Source organism: Oncorhynchus tshawytscha, unplaced genomic scaffold, assembly GCF_018296145.1.
Source record: "Oncorhynchus tshawytscha isolate Ot180627B unplaced genomic scaffold, Otsh_v2.0 Un_contig_1961_pilon_pilon, whole genome shotgun sequence".
Lineage (NCBI taxonomy): Eukaryota > Metazoa > Chordata > Actinopteri > Salmoniformes > Salmonidae > Oncorhynchus > Oncorhynchus tshawytscha.
The window spans coordinates 177501-202500 of record NW_024609682.1 but is presented as its reverse complement, the minus strand read 5'-3'; the positions used below and the strand labels follow the sequence as shown (position 1 = coordinate 202500).

General features: G+C 42.7%; 1 protein-coding gene across 1 annotated transcript in view; it reads right to left on the bottom strand.

Moving 5' to 3' along the window:
* LOC121845473 (CUB and sushi domain-containing protein 3-like) overlaps nucleotides 1-25000 on the bottom strand; it is a 179169-nt gene that overhangs the window by 7947 nt on the left and 146222 nt on the right. Inside the window, exons 6-15 of the mRNA XM_042316920.1 lie at nucleotides 18525-18637; nucleotides 15758-15835; nucleotides 13509-13596; nucleotides 11769-11893; nucleotides 8281-8402; nucleotides 5007-5110; nucleotides 3974-4086; nucleotides 3144-3326; nucleotides 2680-2870; nucleotides 364-499 (exon numbers count right to left, since the gene is read on the bottom strand). Coding sequence (XP_042172854.1) covers nucleotides 364-499; nucleotides 2680-2870; nucleotides 3144-3326; nucleotides 3974-4086; nucleotides 5007-5110; nucleotides 8281-8402; nucleotides 11769-11893; nucleotides 13509-13596; nucleotides 15758-15835; nucleotides 18525-18637 — 1253 coding nt within the window. The remainder of the gene's footprint in view (nucleotides 1-363; nucleotides 500-2679; nucleotides 2871-3143; nucleotides 3327-3973; nucleotides 4087-5006; nucleotides 5111-8280; nucleotides 8403-11768; nucleotides 11894-13508; nucleotides 13597-15757; nucleotides 15836-18524; nucleotides 18638-25000) is intronic.

The window sequence follows — 25000 nt, the reverse complement described above, 5'->3', positions numbered from 1 at the left end:
TTTCCCATGCCAATAAAGCCCCTTGAATTGAATTGAATTGAATTGGTGCACCAACAGCAATTTAGGGATAAGTGTCTTGGGCACATCGACAGATTTTTCACCTTGTCACCTCAAATATTACAAACCAGCATCCTTTCGGTGACCAAGTGGTAAGAGAGGCATGACACATGTACCGGTACAGCCTTTGTAACAGTGTGACGCTGAACTAACGCTAATTCAACATATTGTTTACCAGTGGGGTTTACAATGACTCACAAGACCGTACACTTGGTCATCAACGGCTTCTCTCCCAACAACAAACAAAAATGAAAACAATGTGAGTCGTAAGGACATGGTCTGGTAATAATAGAGCAGGGTACTGACTGCTGTAGGTGATGTTGAATCCTCTTCCGGACATGGAGTGGTCTGCCTGGAACTCCAGCTGGAGTATGTTACTGTTGGAGGTGAAGTGAGACGGCACCTCGGCTCCCGAGTATCTCCCCAGGATGGACGAGCCCGTCTGGTACGACCACATCGTGTGGAAACGTGATTTAAAGGGGGAGGGGGAGCATTTAAACAACAACAGTATTCAAAGAAACTATACACTTAAACAACACAACACTATTCAAAGAAACTATACACTTAAACAACACAACACTATTCAAAGAAACTATACACTTAAACAACACAACAGTATTCAAAGAAACTATACACTTAAACAACACAACAGTATTCAAAGAAACTATACACTTAAACAACACAACACTATTCAAAGAAACTATACACTTAAACAACACAACAGTATTCAAAGAAACTATACACTTAAACAACACAACAGTATTCAAAGAAACTATACACTTAAACAACACAACACTATTCAAAGAAACTATACACTTAAACAACACAACAGTATTCAAAGAAACTATACACTTAAACCTCACAACATTTTTGGTGAAACAAGAAAATGAAAGAACTAACCACAAACCATGAGGAATTAAGAGATGAACTAAAATAAACCTAGTCCCAGAAAGGATGTATGAAACCACTAACATAAAGCTAGGAAGATTTCAGGCTACGCTAAAACAGTGGGTTTTTAAGAGTGATTTAAAAACCTCCATGATGCCCTTCCCCTTTTACTAGCTACTCAATCAATTATCAATCAATCAATCCATTACCTAGTCTCAATAAATCCATTATCTGGTCTCAATAAATCCATTATCTGGTCTCAATCAATCCCATTACCTGGTCTCAATCAATCCCATTACCTGGTCTCAATCAATCTATTACATAGTCTCAATCAATCCATTACCTGGTCTCAATAAATCCATTATCTGGTCTCAATCAATCCCATTACCTGGTCTCAATCAATCCATTACCTAGTCTCAATAAATCCATTATCTGGTCTCAATCAATCCATTACCTGGTCTCAATCAATCCATTACATAGTCTCAATAAATCCATTATCTGGTCTCAATCAATCCATTACCTGGTCTCAATCAATCCATTACATAGTCTCAATCAATCCATTACCTGGTCTCAATCAATCCCATTACCTGGTCTCAATCAATCCCATAGTCTCAATCAATCCTGGTCTCAATCAATCCCATTACCTGGTCTCAATCAATCTATTACATAGTCTCAATCAATCCATTACCTGGTCTCAATCAATCCCATTACCTGGTCTCAATCAATCTATTACATAGTCTCAATCAATCTATTACCTGGTCTCAATCAATCCATTACCTGGTCTCAATCAATCCCATTACCTGGTCTCAATCAATCTATTACATAGTCTCAATCAATCCATTACCTGGTCTCCATCAATCCCATTACCTGGTCTCAATCAATCTATTACATAGTCTCAATCAATCCATTACCTAGTCTCAATAAATCCATTATCTGGTCTCAATCAATCCCATTACCTGGTCTCAATCAATCTATTACATAGTCTCAATCAATCTATTACATAGTCTCAATCAATCCATTACCTGGTCTCAATCAATCCCATTACCTGGTCTCAATCAATCTATTACATAGTCTCAATCAATCTATTACATAGTCTCAATCAATCCCATTACCTGGTCTCAATCAATCTATTACATAGTCTCAATAAATCTATTACCTGGTCTCAATCAATCCCATTACCTGGTCTCAATCAATCTATTACATAGTCTCAATCAATCCATTACCTGGTCTCAATCAATCCATTACCTGGTCTCAATCAATCTATTACATAGTCTCAATCAATCTATTACCTGGTCTCAATCAATCCATTACCTGGTCTCAATCAATCCATTACCTAGTCTCAATCAATCCATTACCTGGTCTCAATCAATCCCATTACCTGGTCTCAATCAATCTATTACATAGTCTCAATCAATCCATTACCTGGTCTCAATCAATCCCATTACCTGGTCTCAATCAATCTATTACATAGTCTCAATAAATCCATTATCTGGTCTCAATCAATCCCATTACCTGGTCTCAATCAATCTATTACATAGTCTCAATCAATCCATTACCTGGTCTCAATCAATCCCATTACCTGGTCTCAATCAATCCCATTACCTGGTCTCAATCAATCCATTACCTGGTCTCAATCAATCCATTACCTAGTCTCAATCAATCCATTACCTGGTCTCAATCAATCCATTACCTAGTCTCAATCAATCCATTACCTGGTCTCAATCAATCCATTACCTGGTCTCCGTCCTTCACGGTGAGGAAGTCGTATGGAGGCTCCAGGTCAAAGTCGTTGAAGGCCAGGTGGATCCGGCTGCCTGGTTCAGAGATGATGATCCACACACAGTTCAGGTTGTTCCCATAGCCCTCTGGGTAGTCAGGGGACAGCACAGTGCCCACGGCTGCCGTGAAGTTGGAGAAACATGGGACTGTGGGAGTAGGAAAAAGGGATTGGGTTAGGTGTAGAAATGTCTATGTTTGCATATTCATATGTTCATTAAGGGATTCCACCGAGGCAGCATGGGAGGGTTTTCCTAACAGGTCTACTCTGTTACGTATGGGACGTAAAACCTGAAAAGTGGAATAATGTATTTCCTTACTTATTGTAATACAAAACATATTCCACAGAATGACTGTGCTTTTTAACATGGAATTTCCAACAATGAACATACTCTCCATACTCTGCAAGTCCAGGTACTCACATATGCAAATGGGGATGTTAGCAGACCATTGATTGTTGTTCTGACAGGTGATCATCCTCTCTCCAATCAGCTCGAAGCCAAACTGGCACTCGAACCGCAGCACGTTCCCGTTCAGAAACCCACTGCCCTCCTGGAAGCCATACAGAGGTGTGCCTGGGTCCCCACAACTCTCCTTATCAATCTCTGTCAGAGAAAGAGACAGGGACTAGTCAAATGTAAGTCTTTTATCTGTTTGATACTGATAGTATCTGTCTCAAAAGGTCTCTGGTCCTGGGCCAGGTCTGGGATGGAGAAGGTCTGGTCCTGGGCCAGGTCTGGGATGGAGAAGGTCTGGTCCTGGGCCAGGTCTGGGATGGAGAAGGTCTGGTGCTGGGCCAGGTCTGGGATGGAGGTGGTCTGGTGCAGGGGCTATGGTCAAGAGGCTGGGGCTGGGGATGGGGCTTGAGGCTAGGTGCTGGGTGCTGGGGATGGGGCTTGAGGCTAGGTGCTGGGGGCTGGGGGCTGGGGATGGGGCTTGAGACTAGGTGCTGGGGGCTGGGGGCTGGGGGACGGTGCTGGGGCTAGGTGCTGGGGATAGGGGCTGGGGATAGGTGCTGGGGATAGGGACTGAGGATAGAGGCTGGGTGCTAGGTCTGGGACAGGCATGGGCTAAGGTCGATTGATAGTGTCTGTATCTCAACATGTTATCGTTATCAGCACAGAGGAGGACTGAATACTGTGTCTAGGGTTAAAGAGTTTGATAGTGTTTCTTTCTCAACATGTTATCGTTATCAGCACAGAGGAGGACTGTATACTGTGTCTAGGGTTAAAGAGTTTGACAGTGTTTGTACCTTTATAGTTGATCTTGAAGCCGATTGATCCCACGCTCTCATCAGACTGAAGGTGCAGCCACATTTGATGGGACATGCTGACAATAAGGTCAGGCACGAAGCTACCTGTCAGGCTGCAGATAAGAGCACAATACAACCAATGGCCCGTCACAATACTGCCCTTCAGCCAATCAGATCGGTTGTAATCGTAAATAAGAATCTGTTCTTAATTGACTTATCTGTCCAAATAATGGTTAAATACAAAAACAGAAATAAGAGATAGGGTTATCGTATAAGAGACAGGGTTATCGTATAAGAGACAGGGTTATCGTAAAAGAGACAGGGTTATCCTATAAGAGACAGGGTTATCGTATAAGAGACAGGGTTATCGTATAAGAGACAGGGTTATCGTATAAGAGACAGGGTTATCGTATAAGAGACAGGGTTATCGTATAAGAGACAGGGTTATCGTATAAGAGACAGGGTTATCTTATAAGAGACAGGGTTATCGTATAAGAGACAGGGTTATCGTAAAAGAGACAGGGTTATCTTAAAAGAGACAGGGTTATCGTATAAGAGACAGGGTTATCTTAAAAGAGACAGGGTTATCTTAAAAGAGACAGGGTTATCTTAAAAGAGACAGGGTTATCGTAAAAGCTATTTACCTTTTTTATACAACCAGGCATGTAAGAGAAACTTGATGATAAGTCATTATTGTAAACAACAAACATGTTTATTAGTTAGAGTTAATTAAATAAATAAAATTGAACAACGTGGAATGTAAGTGGACTTAATTGAACCATCGAACAACACATATGTTAATTAGTTAGAGTTAATATTAACATTTTAAAACAACGTGGAATGTAAGTGGACTTAATTGAACCATAAAACAACACATATGTTAATTAGTTAGAGTTGATATTAACATTTTAAAACAATGTGGACTGTAAGTGGACTTAATTGAACCATCGATCAACAGACATGTTAATTTAAGTGTAATCTCACAGCTAGATGTGGTTGTGGGATCTGAGGATAATTCAAGTATAATACCTACACTTGTATTATAGTTCTTGAGTCTCCAACTTGCCCTCCGTCTCCGATGGTTAATGAGTCATAGCCGATCTCCATGTCAAACTCCTCAAAGTTGACCTGGATAACCTGTTGGAAGGAAACCTATTTACAACATATACTGCCAACGTATTTTCCACTCATTATATTATATACACATTATTATTCATTGGACAACAAAATCATGAACGTATCGCTTTTATTTAACTTTTTTTGACAGCAGAAATAAACAATGTGTTCATTTGATTGGCTGTATAATAGGACGTGGTATCTGGTAAAACGACAGCTAATCCACCGCTGACAGAAAGCTTTAGAGGAGATAACAGAAACACAATCCACCCAGCTACTGCACTGTATTCCTCTGCTATTACATCATCAAGTCACAGTGTGTGACCGGAGAATCGTTCGACATTTACCTCACATCACATTCATAAACAGACGTACTAGCAGCTGCTGATTCGCATCAAACACACCTTTGGGAGAGTGTTCGGAATCATATTCATTCAAGTCATTTTCTGATGTTTACTAAATATCCGCCCACACCGCTTTTCGGTTCACAATGAGTGAAAGACAATTCGATGAAACAACAAAGAAACCAAATGAATCCTAACAAGTCCTGTCAAACGGATGAATTTCGTCAAGTAGAGTGTGTGTTTCTCTCACCAAAAGCAAGGCCCTGAATTGTTCACACCAGAAGCGATGCAAATGGTCTTCAGGGAGGACTTTATAGATTGCTAATGGCATGGATTTGACAATCCCCCTCAGAACACAAATCAAATACTGAGAAGCAATCATGCAAAAATGCAATTTGAGATGAACTTATTGACTGAAATAATGAATTGCCTCTCTGTCTTCCCTTTTTATGAATCTTCTGGTCACAGTCACCTACGATGCATCCCAAATAGCAACCTATTTTCAATATAGTGCACAACTTCTGACCAGAGCCATATGGGCCCTGATGAAATGTAATGCACTATGTAGGGAATAGGTTGCTATTTGGGATGCATTGTAGCTGACCGTGACCGAGCTACTTTCCTCCCTTTATTTAACCATACACACAACCAAATATAACATGACACATGCAGGGAAGCTTTTAAAATATAATGGGACACATGCAGGGAAGCTTTTAACATGTAACATGACACATGAAGGGAAGCTTTTAACATGTAACATGACACATGCAGGGAAGCTTTTAACATGTAACATGACACATGCAGGGAAGCTTTTAACATGTAACATGACACATGCAGGGAAGCTTTTAACATGTAACAGGCAGGGAAGCTTTTAACATGTAACATGACACATGCAGGGAAGCTTTTAACATGTAACATGACACATGCAGGGAAGCTTTTAACATGTAACATGACACATGCAGGGAAGCTTTTAACATGTAACATGACACATGCAGGGAAGCTTTTAACATGTAACATGACACATGCAGGGAAGCTTTTAACATGTAACATGACACATGCAGGGAAGCTTTTAACATGTAACATGACACATGCAGGGAAGCTTTTAACATGTAACATGACACATGCAGGGAAGCTTTTAACATGTAACATGACACATGCAGGGAAGCTTTTAACATGTAACATGACACATGCAGGGAAGCTTTTAAAATATAATGGGACACATGCAGGGAAGCTTTTAACATGTAACATGACACATGCAGGGAAGCTTTTAACATGTAACATGACACATGCAGGGAAGCTTTTAAAATATAATGAGAAACATGCAGGGAAGCTTTTAACATGTAACGAGACACATGCAGGGAAGCTTTTAACATGTAACATGACACATGCAGGGAAGCTTTTAACATGTAACATGACACATGCAGGGAAGCTTTTAAAATATAATGGGACACATGCAGGGAAGGTTTTAACATATAACATGACACATGCAGGGAATCTTTTAACGTGTAACATGACACATGCAGGGAAGCTTCATCTGAATGAAGAAAAAGTGTATTTCTACCTCGTCCACATGGAGGTCAGATTAAAGCTTTTAAAATGCCACGCGTGTCACATTTCTGTCGAATGCCAACAGCGAAACATGACGGCAACATGCTTCTGTTGTTCTCTAGGACCTTGTAGTGTCTGTGCTTTGGGGACAGGACAGCGCAGCGTCCCACAGTGTACTCTATTCTTTATATAGTGCACTTTAGCAAATGGCCACTGGTCAAACGTAGTGCACTAAATAGGGAAAATGGTGCATTTTGTGATTCAGCCTATGCCTGCAGTGTGTTGAATTAGCAATGCAGGAACAGTGCATAATTATCCTAATGACGTTAGGTAACGTTAGCTAACACATGGTAATGTGAAGCGTAGATAATGACTTCAATGTCAACGAGAGACATGGGAGAAACTAGGAGAGACTAGGAGAGACTTGGAGAGGATAGGAGAGACTGGGAGAGACTGGGAGAGACTAGGAGAGACAGGGAGAGACTGGGAGAGACTAGGAGAGCATAGGGAGAGACTGGGAGAGACTGGGAGAGACTAGGAGAAACTGGGAGTAACTAAGGGAAACTAGGAGAGAACGGGAGAGGCTGGGCGAGACTAGGAGAGACTGGGAGAGACCAGGAGAGGCCAGGAGAGACTAGGAGAGACTAAGAGAGACTAGGAGAGCATGGGAGAGACTAGGAGAGACTAGGAGAGACTAGGAGAGGCTAGGAGTGACTGGGAGAGGCTAGGAGAGACTGGGAGAGACTAGGAGAGACTAGGAGAGCATAGGAGAGACTGGGAGAGGCTAGGAGAGACTGGGAGAGACTAGGAGAGACTGGGAGAGGCTAGGAGAGACTGGGAGAGGCTGGGCGAGACTAGGAGAGACTAGGAGAGCATAGGAGAGACTAGGAGAGACTGGGAAAGACCGGGAGAGGCCAGGAGAGACTAGGAGAGACTGGGGGAGCATAGGAGAGACTGGGAGAGACTGGGAGAGCATAGGAGAGACTGGGAGAGACTAGGAGAGACTAGGAGAGACTAGGAGAGCATAGGAGAGACTGGGAGAGACAAGGAGAGACTAGGAGAGACTGTGAGAGCATAGGAGAGACTGGGAGAGACTAGAGGAGACTAGGAGAGACTATGAGAGCATAGGAGAGACTAGGAGAGACTAGGAGAGACTGGGAGAGACTAGGCGAGACTAGAGGAGACTAGGAGAGACTATGAGAGCATAGGAGAGACTAGGAGAGACTAGGAGAGACTAGGAGAGCATAGGAGAGCATAGGAGAGAGCTGACAGGTAAAGGCCTAAGAATATAAACCATACCTTAATGGGGTTACTAGCAGTGATAATCCACACACAGTTGGAATTACTCTCGTACTGGATGGGGAAATTGGGAGAGGTGAACATCCCCGATGGACCCTGGAGTGTCGATCCGCACGTTTTCACTGAAACAAGAGACAGGAGTGAGATGTTGAAATGAGAGACTAGAATATGTCTCTTGTTTAGTCAATGTTCCACGGCTCTTTAACTGAAACACGACTCAATCACTCAAAGACTCCGTCATGGACACTCTTACTGACAGCTGTGGCTGCTCTGTGTGGTGTATTGTTGTCTCTACATTCTTGACCTTTGTGCTGTTGTCTGTGCCCAATAATGTTTTACCATGTTTTGTGCTGCTACCATGTTGCGTTGCTACCATGTTGTTGTCATGTGTTGCTGCCATGCTGTGTTGTCATGTGTTGCTGCCATGCTGTGTTGTCATGTGTTGCTACCATGCTATGTTGTTGTCTTAGGTCTCTCTTTATGTAGTGTTGTGTTGCTACCATGTTGTTGTCATGTGTTGCTACCATGCTGTTTTGTCATGTGTTGCTGCCATGCTATGTTGTTGTCTTAGGTCTCTCTTTATGTAGTGTTGTCTTAGGTCTCTCTTTATGTAGTGTTGTATTGTCTCTCTTTATGTAGTGTTGTCTTAGGTCTCTCTTTATGTAGTGTTGTATTGTCTCTCTTTATGTAGTGTTGTGTTGTCTCTCTTTATGTAGTGTTGTGTTGTCTCTCTTTATGTAGTGTTGTCTTGTCTCTCTTTATGTAGTGTTGTGTTGTCTCTCTTTATGTAGTGTTGTGGTGTCTCTTTATGTAGTGTTGTGTTGGGTCTCTCTTTATGTAGTGTTGTGTTGTCTCTCTTTATGTAGTGTTGTGTTGTCTCTCTTTATGTAGTGTTGTGTTGTCTCTCTTTATGTAGTGTTGTGTTGTCTCTCTTTATGTAGTGTTGTGTTGTCTCTCTTTATGTCGTGTTGTGTTGTCTCTCTTTATGTAGTGTTGTGTTGTCTCTCTTTATGTAGTGTTGTGGTGTCTCTTTTATGTAGTGTTGTGTTGTCTCTCTTTATGTAGTGTTGTGTTGTCTCTCTTTATGTAGTGTTGTGTTGTCTCTCTTTATGTAGTGTTGTGTTGTCTCTCTTTATGTAGTGTTGTCTCTCTTTATGTAGTGTTGTGTTGTCTCTTTTATGTAGTGTTGTGTTGTCTCTCTTTATGTACTGTTGTGGTGTCTCTTTATGTAGTGTTGTGTTGTCTCTCTTTATGTCGTGTTGTGTTGTCTCTCTTTATGTCGTGTTGTGTTGTCTCTCTTTATGTAGTGTTGTGTTGTCTCTCTTTATGTAGTGTTGTGTTGTCTCTCTTTATGTAGTGTTGTGTTGTCTCTCTTTATGTAGTGTTGTGTTGTCTCTCTTTATGTAGTGTTGTGTTGTCTCTCTTTATGTAGTGTTGTCTTAGGTCTCTCTTTATGTAGTGTTGTCTTAGGTCTCTCTTTATGTAGTGTTGTCTTAGGTCTCTCTTTATGTAGTGTTGTGTTGTCTCTATGTAGTGTTGTCTTAGGTCTCTCTTTATGTCGTGCTGTGTTGTCTCTCTTTATGTAGTGTTGTGTTGTCTCTCTTTATGTAGTGTTGTGTTGTCTCTCTTTATGTAGTGTTGTGTTTCTAGAATATGTCATGTTTCGTCAATGTCCTGCAGCTCTTTAACTGAAACAAGAGACAGGAGAGTGAGATGTTTAAACGGGATACTAGAATATGTCATGTTTAGTCAATGTCCTGCAGCTCTTTAACTGAAACAAGAGAAAGGAATGAGATGTTTAAACGGGATACTAGAATATGTCATGTTTAGTCAATGTCCTGCAGCTCTTTAACTGAAACAAGAGACAGGAGAGTGAGATGTTTAAATGGGATACTAGATTATGTCATGTTTAGTCAATGTCCTGCAGCTCTTTAACTGAAACAAGAGACAGGAGAGTGAGATGTTTAAATGGGATACTAGATTATGTCATGTTTGGTCAATGTCCTGGAGCTCTTTAACTGAAACAAGAGAAAGGAGAGTGAGATGTTTAAATGCAGAGAGGGAATAATACCTTGCTGGTGTAATATTCTCTGTAATATTCTCTGCTACAATATTAAACTGAGGTAAAGGCTTGACCATTAGAATCTGCATATATCCACAGGCCCTGGTTTAATCAAAGCAGTTATCTATATTAGATGTACCCGGAAGAGGGCCTCACCTTTACAGACAGGTCTGTGATCGCTCCAGGCAGCGTGTATCTATATTAGATGTACCAGGAAGAGGGCCTCACCTTTACAGACAGGTCTGTGGTCGCTCCAGGCAGCGTGTATCTATATTAGATGTACCAGGAAGAGGGCCTCACCTTTACAGACAGGTCTGTGGTCGCTCCAGGCAGCGTGTATCTATATTAGATGTACCAGGAAGAGGGCCTCACCTTTACAGACAGGTCTGTGGTCGCTCCAGGCAGCGTGTATCTATATTAGATGTACCAGGAAGAGGGCCTCACCTTTACAGACAGGTCTGTGGTCGCTCCAGGCAGCGTGTATCTATATTAGATGTACCAGGAAGAGGGCCTCACCTTTACAGACAGGTCTGTGGTCGCTCCAGGCAGCGTGTATCTATATTAGATGTACCAGGAAGAGGGCCTCACCTTTACAGACAGGTCTGTGGTCGCTCCATCTATATTAGCGCCTCACCTTTACAGACAGGTCTGTGGTCGCTCCAGGCAGCGTATTTAGATGTACCAGGAAGAGGGCCTCACCTTTACAGACAGGTCTGTGGTTAGATTACGCTCCAGGCAGCGTGTATCTATATTAGATGTACCAGGAAGAGGGCCTCACCTTTACAGACAGGTCTGTGGTCGCTCCAGGCAGCGTGTATCTATATTAGATGTACCAGGAAAAGGGCCTCACCTTTACAGACAGGTCTGTGGTCGCTCCAGGCAGCGTGTATCTATATTAGATGTACCAGGAAAAGGGCCTCACCTTTACAGACAGGTCTGTGGTCGCTCCAGGCAGCGTGTATCTATATTAGATGTACCAGGAAGAGGGCCTCACCTTTACAGACAGGTCTGTGGTCGCTCCAGGCAGCGTGTATCTATATTAGATGTACCAGGAAGAGGGCCTCACCTTTACAGACAGGTCTGTGATCGCTCCAGGCAGCGTGTATCTATATTAGATGTACCAGGAAGAGGGCCTCACCTTTACAGACAGGTCTGTGATCGCTCCAGGCAGCGTGTATCTATATTAGATGTACCAGGAAGAGGGCCTCACCTTTACAGACAGGTCTGTGGTCGCTCCAGGCAGCGTGTATCTATATTAGATGTACCAGGAAGAGGGCCTCACCTTTACAGACAGGTCTGTGGTCGCTCCAGGCAGCGTGTATCTATATTAGATGTACCAGGAAGAGGGCCTCAACTTTACAGACAGGTCTGTGATCGCTCCAGGCAGCGTGTATCTATATTAAATGTACCAGGAAGAGGGCCTCACCTTTACAGACAGGTCTGTGGTCGCTCCAGGCAGCGAACACCTCAGCCACCCTCTGACAGGTGATGGTTTTGGAGCCCTGCAGCACATGGTCCTCATCACAGGTAAACTGAGCCGTCGCTCCAATGCTTGAACACATAACAACACATTCATGTTATAAAGGAAGTCTTTAGAAGAAAAAGGTTAAGAGGAGTTCCATCCACACAGTCTAGCTCCACCCACACAGTCTAGCTCCACCCACACAGTCTAGCTCCACCCACACAGTCTAGCTCCACCCACACAGTCTAGTTCCACCCACACAGTCTAGTTCCACCCACACAGTCTAGTTCCACCCACACAGTCTAGCTCCACCCACACAGTCTAGCTCCACCCACACAGTCTAGCTCCACCCACACAATCTAATATAATAAGAAGCTTTAGGATCATTTGGAATATGGACTAAGGACATTATGGACAGAAGGACTAAGGACATATTATGGACAGATGGACTGAGGACATACTATGGACAGATGGACTGAGGACATATTATGGACAGATGGACTGAGGACATATTATGGACAGATGGACTGAGGCCAGATTATGGACAGATGGACTGAGGACATATTATGGACTGAGGACATATTATGGACAGATGGACTGAGGACATATTATGGACAGATGGACTGAGGCCAGATTATGGACAGATGGACTGAGGACATATTATGGACTGAGGACATATTATGGACAGATGGACTGAAAACATATTATGGACAGATGGACTGAGGACATATTATGGACAGATGAACTGAGGACATATTATGGACAGATGGACTGAAAACATATTATGGACAGATGGACTGAGGACATATTATGGACAGATGGACTGAAAACATATTATGGACAGATGGACTGAGGACATATTATGGACAGATGGACTGAATCCATCTAGTTTTGTCTCTTATTTACCAGGGTCTGTAGTCTAGAGGATGCATTATATTCCAACTGACTCCATGGCTGATCATCAGAGGGCATCATATTTTCCATACAGTGAACTACTTCTGACCAGGGCCCATTTAGGACACAGGCCCATGTGAGGTAGGACTGACCAGGACCCATTTAGGACACAGGCCCATGTGAGGTAGGTCTGACTAGGGCCCATTTAGATCACAGGCCTAGGTGAGGTAGGACTGACCAGGGCCCATTTAGAACACAGGCCTAGGTGAGGTAGGACTGACCAGGGCCCATTTAGAACACAGGCCCAGGTGAGGTAGGTCTGACCAGGGCCCATTTAGGACACAGGCCCATGTGAGGTAGGTCTGACCAGGGCCCATTTAGAACACAGGCCCATGTGAGGTAGGACTGACCAGGGCCCATTTAGGACACAGGCCTAGGTAAGGTAGGACTGACCAGGGCCCATTTAGGACACAGGCCCATGTGAGGTAGGACTGACCAGGGCCCATTTAGGACACAGGCCTAGGTGAGGTGGGACTGACCAGGGCCCATTTAGAACACAGGCCCATGTGAGGTAGACAGGCCCAGGTGAGGTAGACAGGCCCAGGTGAGGTAGGTAGACAGGCCCAGGTGAGGTAGGTAGACTGACAGGCCCAGGACAGGCCCAGGTGAGGTAGGTAGACAGGCCCATGTTCAGGCATGTTCAGTTAGGGACTGACCAGGGCAATAATTGGGTAGCTGTTTAATTCCTCCTTCGTTCACTGTAGGAACAAAATAACAGGTAGAAACAGGCTTATTGATTCACGAGCTCACCTGAAGTCAGAGCCTCGGCGTTTGCCGTTCTCAGGTTCCCCCGGATCCGGGCAATAATTGGACAGCTGTTTAATTCCTCCTTCGTTCACTGTAGGAACAAAATAACAGGTAGAAACAGGCTTATTGATTCACTATAGAAACACAATGTTACTGTTTATCAGGCTTATTGATTCACTATAGAAACACAATGTTACTGTTTATCAGGCTAATTGATTCACTATAGAAACACAATGTTACTGTTTATCAGGCTTATTGATTCACTATAGAAACACAATGTTACTGGTTATCAGGGGAGAGGAGAGGAGGAGAAGGAAAGGGGGGATCACTGTAGGAACAAAATAATGTTATGTAATTTAAACAGGCTTAATTGATTCACTATAGATACACACCAATCAGGTAGAAACACAATGTTACTGTTTATCAGGCTTATTGATTCACTATAAGGTAAAACACAATGTTACTGTTTATCAGGCTTATTGATTCACTACATAGAAACACAATGTTACTGTTTATCAGGCTTACTTGACTACACACAAATATGTATATACATATCACTAACATATAGAGTAGAAAACACAATGTTACTGGTTATCAGGCTTATTGATTCACTATAGATACACACCAATCAGGTAGAAACACAATGTTACTGGTTATCAGGGTACTGTAAAACACACAATTGAGGGTACTGTACTATAGAAATATACCACTAACATACAGTATTAAAACACACAATCTACTGTATATCAGGAAAGGGGGGATCACTGTATATACAAATACACAATACAGTATAAGTAAAACAATTGTATATACAGATAATTTAAGGTATATAAGGCAACAAATATACAAATACACCACTAACATACAGTATAAGGTAAAACACCCAATCTACTGTATATACAGATATACCACTAACATACAGTATAAGGTAAAACACCCAATCTACTGTATATACAATATACCACTAACATACAGTATAAGGTACTGTAAAACACACAATCTACTGTATATACAAATATACCACTAACATACAGTATAAGGTACTGTAAAACACACAATCTACTGTATATACAAATATACCACTAACATACAGTATAAGGTAAAACACACAATCTACTGTATATACAAATACACCACTAACATACAGTATAAGGTAAAACACACAATCTACTGTATATACAAATATACCACTAACATACAGTATAAGGTACTGTAAAACACACAATCTACTGTATATACAAATATACCACTAACATACAGTATAAGGTAAAAACACACAACTGTATATACAAATACTGTATATAAAACACAAATGTATATACAAATATACCACTAACATACAGTATAAGGTACTGTAAAACACACAATCTACTGTATATACAAATATACCACTAAAAACACACAATCTACTGTATATACAAATATACCACTAACATACAGTATAAGGTACTGTAAAACACACAATCTACTGTATATACAAATATACCACTAAAAACACACAATCTACTGTATATACAAATATACCACTAACATACAGTATAAGGTACTGTAAAACACACACTTTTACCAGATCCTTATTAGATGGCTTATTAGAACTTTCGACAAATAATACAAGATCCTTATTTGTTTTTCATGACTCTTTTCCACATGGGTATACAGCGTAGCTTTACAGAGCCCATTTCCCACAAAGCACTGGGCGGCATTACATTTGTTCAAAAAAGACAAAGAACTGAACTTCAGCGATTTCTTTTGAGTTCCACGTAGAACCCTTAACACAGAGGGTTCTACATGGAACCCAAAATAATTCTACCTGGAACCAAAAAGGGTTCTACCTGGAACCAAAAAGGGTTCTACCTGGAACCAAAAAGGGTTCTACCTGGAACCAAAAAGGGTTGTAACTGGAACCAAAGGGGTTCTATCTGGAACCAAAAAGGGTTCTACCTGGAACCAAAAGGGTTCTACCTGGAACCAAAAAGGGTTCTACCTGGAACCAAAAAGGGTTCTACCTGGAACCAAAAAGGGTTCTACCTGGAACCAAAAAGGGTTCTAACTGGAACCAAAGGGGTTCTATCTGGAACCAAAAGGGTTCTCCTATGGGGACAGCCAAAGAACCCTTTTGGAACCCTTTTCTCTATGAGTGTAGCTAAACGCCCCAGCTTAAAACAAAGAACCACCCCGTCTCAAACAAGCAAATAGCCCAAACACAAACACACACAGTAAATGATTAGCATAAAGATAAATAGGAAACTCACTCAAAGACAATTTGTTATTGTTGTCCTTTCCCGGTAGTAACTTTACTCCTCTGGATTTCAGCTCACCAGAGCTTTTCACTGGATGAGAGCAATAAAAACAATGGCATTAGATAAAAGAAAGTTCCGGCATTAGATGAGAGGAAGACACAGTGGCGGTTTTAGTTCAGTAATAACACATAGCCCCTTATGAGGAACGAACATCATGAATAATTGCTATCGGATTCATATTTGTTTTAGGAAAGTGAGCCATTACCCCTGCTACGTACAGAATAGTGAGCCATTACCCCTGCTACATACAGACTACTGAGCCATCACCCCTGCTACAAACAGAATAGTGAGCCATTACCCCTGCTACAAACAGAATAGTGAGCCATTACCCCTGCTACATACAGACTACTGAGCCATTACACCCTGCTACATACAGAATAGTGAGCCATTACCCCTGAAAACAGAAGAGTGAGCCATTACCCCTGCTACAAACAGAAGAGTGAGCCATTACCCCTGCTACAAACAGAATAGTGATCCATTACCCCTGCTACAAACAGAAGAGTGAGCCATCACCCCTGCTACAAACAGAATAGTGATCCATTACCCCTGCTACAAACAGAAGAGTGAGCCATTACCCCTGCTACAAACAGAATAGTGATCCATTACCCCTGCTACAAACAGAAGAGTGAGCCATCACCCCTGCTACAAACAGAATAGTGATCCATTATCCCTGCTACAAACAGAAGAGTGAGCCATTATCCCTGCTACAAACAGAAGAGTGATCCATTACCCCTGCTACAAACAGAAGAGTGAGCCATTACCCCTGCTACAAACAGAATAGTGATCCATTACCCCTGCTACATACAGAATAGGGTGTCATTTCAGTGGCATGACCATAACTTCATTGATAAATTCCATAACAAAATGTATTAGATTGATTGTCTTTGCAACTGACGTGTTCACAGGGGGTGAAAGGGTATCCAATTGAATCCAAACCGATATACCTTTTTATGAATATGAATGAATAGAATATAATATAATAGGATGAATCAAAAAACAATCCCCTAGAACCCTCCAAGACAGGGCCGCAGCCTTGTTTTCATTGTGCCCCTCTAATCAGGGACTGATTAGAACCTAGGAAGCCAAGTGGGTGCAATGAATTATCAGATACAACCGAAAACTGTCACCAAACAGACCAACCAACATTATTACAGAGTTATTTGCGTCCCTTTTAAATGACACCTTTTCCCCCTTTTTCAATGCACCTATAGAGGATCTGGTTAAAAGTAGTGCACTATATGCACTACAGTCAAACACCATCATTGAAAAAATGGTTGTTCACGTATGGCCTGGATTGGCTGGCTAGCTGATAGGCTGCTTTATAAACACTATCTTCAAAGTCCTGGTGAAGGAGAATGGGAAGGTAATGTATTATAGAACTCTGTCTGGCTCTGCAGTGTATAATACACCTGTAACAATTTGACCAATCAGGGGGGGATGGGGGCCTTTGGTCTGGAGGGATTACAACTAGAACAAAGACATCATTGGTCTTTAACCAATCAGAGAAGAGTGAATGGAACTGGTCACTGATCAGTAGACAAGATGAGGATGAAACGCTGGACGGGTACATGAGATCATCAGAAAAGTAGTAGGTAGAAAGTACTCTTTGGTAAGGGGTTATGAGTGGTTATAAGGGGTTATGAGTGGCAATAAGGGGTTAAGAGTGGTTATAAGGGGTTGTGAGTGGTTATAAGGGGTTATGAGTGGCAATAAGGGGTTATGAGGGGTTATTAGGGGTTATGAGTGGTTATAAGGGGTTATGAGTGGTTATATGGGGTTATTAGGGGTTATGAGTGGTTATCAGGGGTTATGAGTGGTTATAAGGGGTTATGAGTGGTTATTAGGGGTTATGAGGGGTTATTATGGGTTATGAGTGGTCATAAGGGGTTAACAGTGGTTATAAGGGGTTATGAGTGGTTATATGGGGTTATCAGTGGTTATCAGGGGTTATAAGTGGTTATCAGGGGTTATGAGTGGTTATAAGGGGTTATGAGTGGTTATAAGGGGTTATGAGTGGTTAAATGGAATTATCAAGGGTGATCAGGTGTTATAAGTGGTTATCAGGCATTATGAGTGTTATAAAGTGTTATGAGTGGTTATAAGGGGTTATGAGTGGTTAAATGGGATTATCAGGGGTGATCGGGGTTATAAGTGGTTATCAGGGGTTATAAGTGGTCATAAGGGGTTATGAGTGGTTATTAGAGGTTATGAGTGGTTATAAGGAGTCATGAGTGGTTATTAGTGGTTATCAGTGGTTATGAGTGGTTATTAGTGGTTATTAAGGGTTATGAGTGGTTATTAGTGGTTATGAGTGGTTATTAGGGGTTATGAGTAGGGCGGCAGGGTAGCCTAGTGGTTAGAGCATTGGACTAGTAACCGGAAGGTTGCAAGTTCAAACCCCCGAGCTGACAAGTTACAAATCTGTTGTTCTGCCCCTGAACAGGCGGTTAACCCACTGTTCCTAGGCCGCCATTGAAAATAAGAATTTGTTCTTAACGGACTTGCCTAGTTAAATAAAGGTAAAATAAAAAAATAAAAATAAAATAAGGGGTTATGAGTGGAGGACCTGTTGAACATGGCAACAGAAAAATAGTCAGGTAATTGTATAAAGAGTACCTTGACAAAACTACCAAGACTTTCAGGTGAAAAAAATAATAACATTTTATGGTTATCAAATGTGACAATGAATTCATCCAATAATTGGTTGATTATGTCTTACCTTGATACTGAAGTGTGAATCCTTTATTTAGATGATTCCTATCGGTCACAAAATGGAGTCTTAGCCAGTTCTTGTTGCTGATGACGGGTGCTGGTATATTCACACCAGATAACCTGCAGGTAAAGATACAGACATAACAGCCTCTGTCATGTGACTGGTTCAATCACCTGTCATGTCTGTCCTGTTCCAGACAATCTGTTTCTCCACATGTACACGACCGCTGTTACTTCAAGGACAAGAAGAGAAAGGAACAACCTGTATCTGCTATCTAAAGAACAGGGTTATCAGACACAGCTGCTGTAGTCTATAACAACATGGTTATCATACACAGCTGTTATAGTCTATAACAACATGGTTATCATACACAGCTGCTGTAGTCTATAACAACATGGTTATCATACACAGCTGCTGTAGTCTATAACAACATGGTTATCACACACAGCTGTTATAGTCTATAACAACATGGTTATCACACACAGCTGTTATAGTCTATAACAACATGGTTATCATACACAGCTGTTATAGTCTATAACAACATGGTTATCAGACACAGCTGCTATAGTCTAGAACAACATGGTTATCAGACACAGCTGTTATAGTCTATAACAACATGGTAATCAGACACAGCTGCTGTAGTCTATAACAACATGGTTATCACACACAGCTGCTGTAGTCTATAACAACATGGTTATCACACACAGCTGTTATAGTCTATAACAACATGGTTATCATACACAGCTGCTGTAGTCTATAACAACATGGTTATCACACACAGCTGCTGTAGTCTATAACAACATGGTTATCACACACAGCTGTTATAGTCTATAACAACATGGTTATCACACACAGCTGTTATAGTCTATAACAACATGGTTATCACACACAGCTGTTATAGTCTATAACAACATGGTTATCAGACACAGCTGTTATAGTCTATAACAACATGGTTATCACACACAGCTGTTATAGTCTATAACAACATGGTTATCAGACACAGCTGCTGTAGTCTATAACAACATGGTTATCACACACAGCTGTTATAGTCTATAACAACATGGTTATCACACACAGCTGTTATAGTCTATAACAACATGGTTATCATACACAGCTGCTGTAGTCTATAACAACATGGTTATCAGACACAGCTGCTGTAGTCTATAACAACATGGTTATCACACACAGCTGCTGTAGTCTATAACAACATGGTTATCACACACAGCTGCTGTAGTCTATAACAACATGGTTATCACACACAGCTGTTATAGTCTATAACAACATGGTTAACATCACAGTAATGACTGGTATCACAGTAATGACTGGTAGGAACAGTTATGACTGGTAGGAACATCACAGTAATGACTGGTAGGAACATCACAGTAATGACTGGTAGGAACATCACAGTAATGACTGGTAGGAACATCACAGTAATGACTGGTAGGAACATCACAGTAATGACTGGTAGGAACATCACAGTAATGACTGGTATGAACATCACAGTAATGACTGGTAGGAACATCACAGTAATGACTGGTAGGAACATCACAGTAATGACTGGTAGGAACATCACAGTTATGACTGGTAGGAACATCACAGTAATGTCTGGTAGGAACATCACAGTAATGACTGGTAGGAACATCACAGTAATGACTGGTAGGAACATCACAGTAATGACTGGTAGGAACATCACAGTAATGACTGGTAGGAACATCACAGTAATGACTGGTAGGAACATCACAGTAATGACTGGTAGGAACATCACAGTAATGACTGGTAGGAACATCACAGTAATGACTGGTAGGAACATCACAGTAAAGACTGGTAGGAACAGTTATGACTGGTAGGAATATCACAGTAATGACTGGTATGAACATCACAGTAATGACTGGTAGGAACATCACAGTAAAGACTGGTAGGAACAGTTATGACTGGTAGGAATATCACAGTAATGACTGGTAGGAACAGTTATGACTGGTAGGAACATCACAGTAAAGACTGGTAGGAACAGGTATGACTGGTAGGAACAGTTATGACTGGTAGGAACATCACAGTAATGACTGGTAGGAACAGTTATGACTGGTAGGAACAGTTATGACTGGTAGGAACATCACCGTTATGACTGGTCGGAACATCACAGTAATGACTGGTCGGAACATCACAGTAATGACTAGTATGAACATCACACGGCTGAACAGCTCTGAAAATGAATCCACCTAACCCCCCGCTCTGTTCTAATCCCAGGGATTCAGTATACTGTGCTCTGTTCTAATCCCAGGGATTCAGCATATTGTGCTCTGTTCTAATCCCAGGGATTCAGCATATTGTGCTCTGTTCTAATCCCAGTGATTCAGCATATTGTGCTCTGTTCTAATCCCAGGGATTCAGCATGCTGTACTCTGTTCTAATCCCAGGGATGCAGCATACTGTGCTCTGTTCTAATCCCAGGGATACAGCATGCTGTGCTCTCTCCCTGCCAGAGGCTTGTGCTGGTTTGTCTGGCTAACCAGGCCAGGGTTGAGTGGCATCCTAACCCATTTACACTGCACTACTATAACCAGGGCCCATAGGGCCAGAACCAGAGCCACACTATATAGGGAACATACTGCACTACTATAACCAGGGCCCATAGGGCCAGAACCAGAGCCATACTATGTAGAGAACATACTGCACTACTTTAACCAGGGCCCACAGGGCCAGAACCACACTATATAGGGAACATACTGCACTACTATAACCAGGGCCCACAGGGCCAGAACCACATTATATAGGGAACATACTGCACTACTATAACCAGGGCCCATAGGGCCAGAACCACACTATATAGGGAACACACTGCACTACTATAACCAGGGCCCACAGGGCCAGAACCACACTGTATAGGGAGCATACTGCACTACTATAACCAGGGCCCACAGGGCCAGAACCACACTATATAGGGAGCATACTGCACTACTATAACCAGGGCCCACAGGGCCAGAACCACACTATATAGGGAATGATGCTTCTATCTTCTGCCTCCAACAATCCTTCCTCGGCTCCCTGCCTCTCCACCTGCCTCCCTCCCTCCCCCTCTCTCCACCTGCCTCTATCCCTCCCCCTCTCTCCACCTGCCTCCCTCCCTCCCCCTCTCTCCACCTGCCTCCCTCCCTCCCCCTCCCCCACCTGCCACCTGCCTCCCTCCCTCCTCCCTCTCCACCCACCTGCCTCCCTCCCTCCCTCTCTCCCTCCCCCTCTCCACCTGCCTCCCTCCCTCTCTCCCCTCTCCACCTGCCTCCCTCCCTCTCTCCCTCCCCGCCAGCCTGCCTGCCTCCCTCCCTCTCTCCCTCTCCACCTGCCTGCCTGCATCCCTCCCTCTCTCCCTCTCCACCTGCCTCCCTCCCTCCCTCTCTCCCTCCCCCCACCTGCCTGCCTGCATCCCTCCCTCTCTCCTTCCCCGCCTGTCTCCCTCTCTCCCTCCCCGCCTGCCTGCCTGCATCCCTCCCTCTCTCCTTCCCCGCCTGCCTGCCTCCCTCTCTCCTTCCCCGCCTGCCTCCCTCTCTCCCTCCCCACCTGCCTGCCTGCATCCTTCCCTCTCTCCCTCCCCACCTGCCTGCCTGCCTGCATCCCTCCCTCTCTCCTTCCCCGCCTCTCCTCAGCTTCACACACAGTCAATGCAACACAATACAAACCCAACACACAGCTATTAAACAAGGTTTTAGACAGGTCAAACAGTCAATACAACACACAGCTATTAAACAAGGTTCTGGACAGGTCGAACAGTCAATTTCGGGCTCCCGAGTGGCGCAGCGGTCTAAGGTACTGTATATCAGTGCTAGAGGCGTCACTACAGACCCTGGTTCGATTCCAGGCTGTATCACAACCGGCCATGATTGGCGAGTCCCATAGGGCGGCACACAATTGGCCCAGCGCTGTCTGCATTTTTCCGGAGTAGGCAGTCATTGAAAATAAGAATTTCTTCTCGACTGACAAGACTTGTTAAATAAAAAATAAATAACAAGGGACAGATAACAAGTGGTGCAACAGTAAGGATGTAAATCAGTGTTTCTGAGGTGTGAAGGGACTTTGGTTTGGTCAGATAATACACTTGGCATTTTGAGGTGTTTTTCAATGGTGTACAGCGCCATAATACCTTGTCATTACATTTGACATTTTATTCATTTAGCAGAAGCTTTCTTTCCAGAGCAACTTACAGTCAAGTGCATTAATCTTATTGAGGTGGCTAGTGGAAACAGCCACATCTCTCAGCCATAGTAAGTAAATGTTTTTTCAGCATTAGTCTGCCTTGTTATTGTAAACATATGTTACGGTAACATAACACAATGACAAGCCTGTTCCTACAGCTGCTGTAATCATATGTTACGGTAACATGACACGATGACAAGCCTGTTCCTACAGCTGCTGTAATCACATGTTACGGTAACATAACACGATGACAAGCCTGTTCCTACAGCTGCTGTAATCATATGTTACGGTAACATAACACGATGACAAGCCTGTTCCTACAGCTGCTGTAATCATATGTTACGGTAACACGATGACAAGCCTGTTCCTACAGCTGCTGTAATCACATGTTACGGTAACATGATGACAAGCCTGTTCCTACAGCTGCTGTAATCATATGTTACGGTAACATGATGACAAGCCTGTTCCTACAGCTGCTGTAATCATATGTTACGGTAACATAACACGATGACAAGCCTGTTCCTACAGCTGCTGTAATCATATGTTACGGTAACACGATGACAAGCCTGTTCCTACAGCTGCTGTAATCACATGTTACGGTAACATGATGACAAGCCTGTTCCTACAGCTGCTGTAATCATATGTTACGGTAACATGATGACAAGCCTGTTCCTACAGCTGCTGTAATCATATGTTACGGTAACATAACACGATGACAAGCCTGTTCCTACAGCTGCTGTAATCATATGTTACGGTAACACGATGACAAGCCTGTTCCTACAGCTGCTGTAATCACATGTTACGGTAACATAACACGATGACAAGCCTGTTCCTACAGCTGCTGTAATCATATGTTACGGTAACACGATGACAAGCCTGTACCTACAGCTGCTGTAATCATATGTTACGGTAACACGATGACAAGCCTGTTCCTACAGCTGCTGTAATCACATGTTACGGTAACATAACACGATGACAAGCCTGTTCCTACAGCTGCTGTAATCATATGTTACGGTAACACGATTACAAGCCTGTTCCTACAGCTGCTGTAATCACATGTTACGGTAACATAACACGATGACAAGCCTGTTCCTACAGCTGCTGTAATCATATGTTACGGTAACATAACACGATGACAAGCCTGTTCCTACAGCTGCTGTAATCACATGTTACGGTAACATAACACGATGACAAGCCTGTTCCTACAGCTGCTGTAATCACATGTTACGGTAACATAACACGATGACAAGCCTGTACCTACAGCTGCTGTAATCATATGTTACGGTAACACGATGACAAGCCTGTTCCTACAGCTGCTGTAATCACATGTTACGGTAACATAACACGATGACAAGCCTGTTCCTACAGCTGCTGTAATCATATGTCACGGTAACATAACACGATGACAAGCCTGTTCCTACAGCTGCTGTAATCATATGTTACGGTAACACGAAGACAAGCCTGTTCCTACAGCTGCTGTAATCATATGTTACGGTAACACGATGACAAGCCTGTTCCTACAGCTGCTGTAATCATATGTTACGGTAACATAACACGATGACAAGCCTGTTCCTACAGCTGCTGTAATCATATGTTACGGTAACATAACACGATGACAAGCCTGTTCCTACAGCTGCTGTAATCATATGTTACGGTAACACGATGACAAGCCTGTTCCTACAGCTGCTGTAATCATATGTTACGGTAACACGATGACAAGCCTGTTCCTACAGCTGCTGTAATCATATGTTACGGTAACACGATGACAAGCCTGTTCCTACAGAATGACAACACGCCCTGTTCCTACAGCTGCTGTAATCATATGTTACGGTAACATAACACGATGACAAGCCTGTTCCTACAGCTGCTGTAATCATATGTTACGGTAACATAACACGATGACAAGCCTGTTCCTACAGCTGCTGTAATCATATGTTACGGTAACATAACACGATGACAAGCCTGTTCCTACAGCTGCTGTAATCATATGTTACGGTAACACGAAGACAAGCCTGTTCCTACAGCTGCTGTAATCATATGTTACGGTAACACGATGACAAGCCTGTTCCTACAGCTGCTGTAATCATATGTTACGGTAACACGATGACAAGCCTGTTCCTACAGCTGCTGTAATCACATGTTACGGTAGCACGATGACAAGCCTGTTCCTACAGCTGCTGTAATCATATGTTACGGTAACACGATGACAAGCCTGTTCCTACAGCTGCTGTAATCATATGTTACGGTAACATAACACGATGACAAGCCTGTTCCTACAGCTGCTGTAATCATATGTT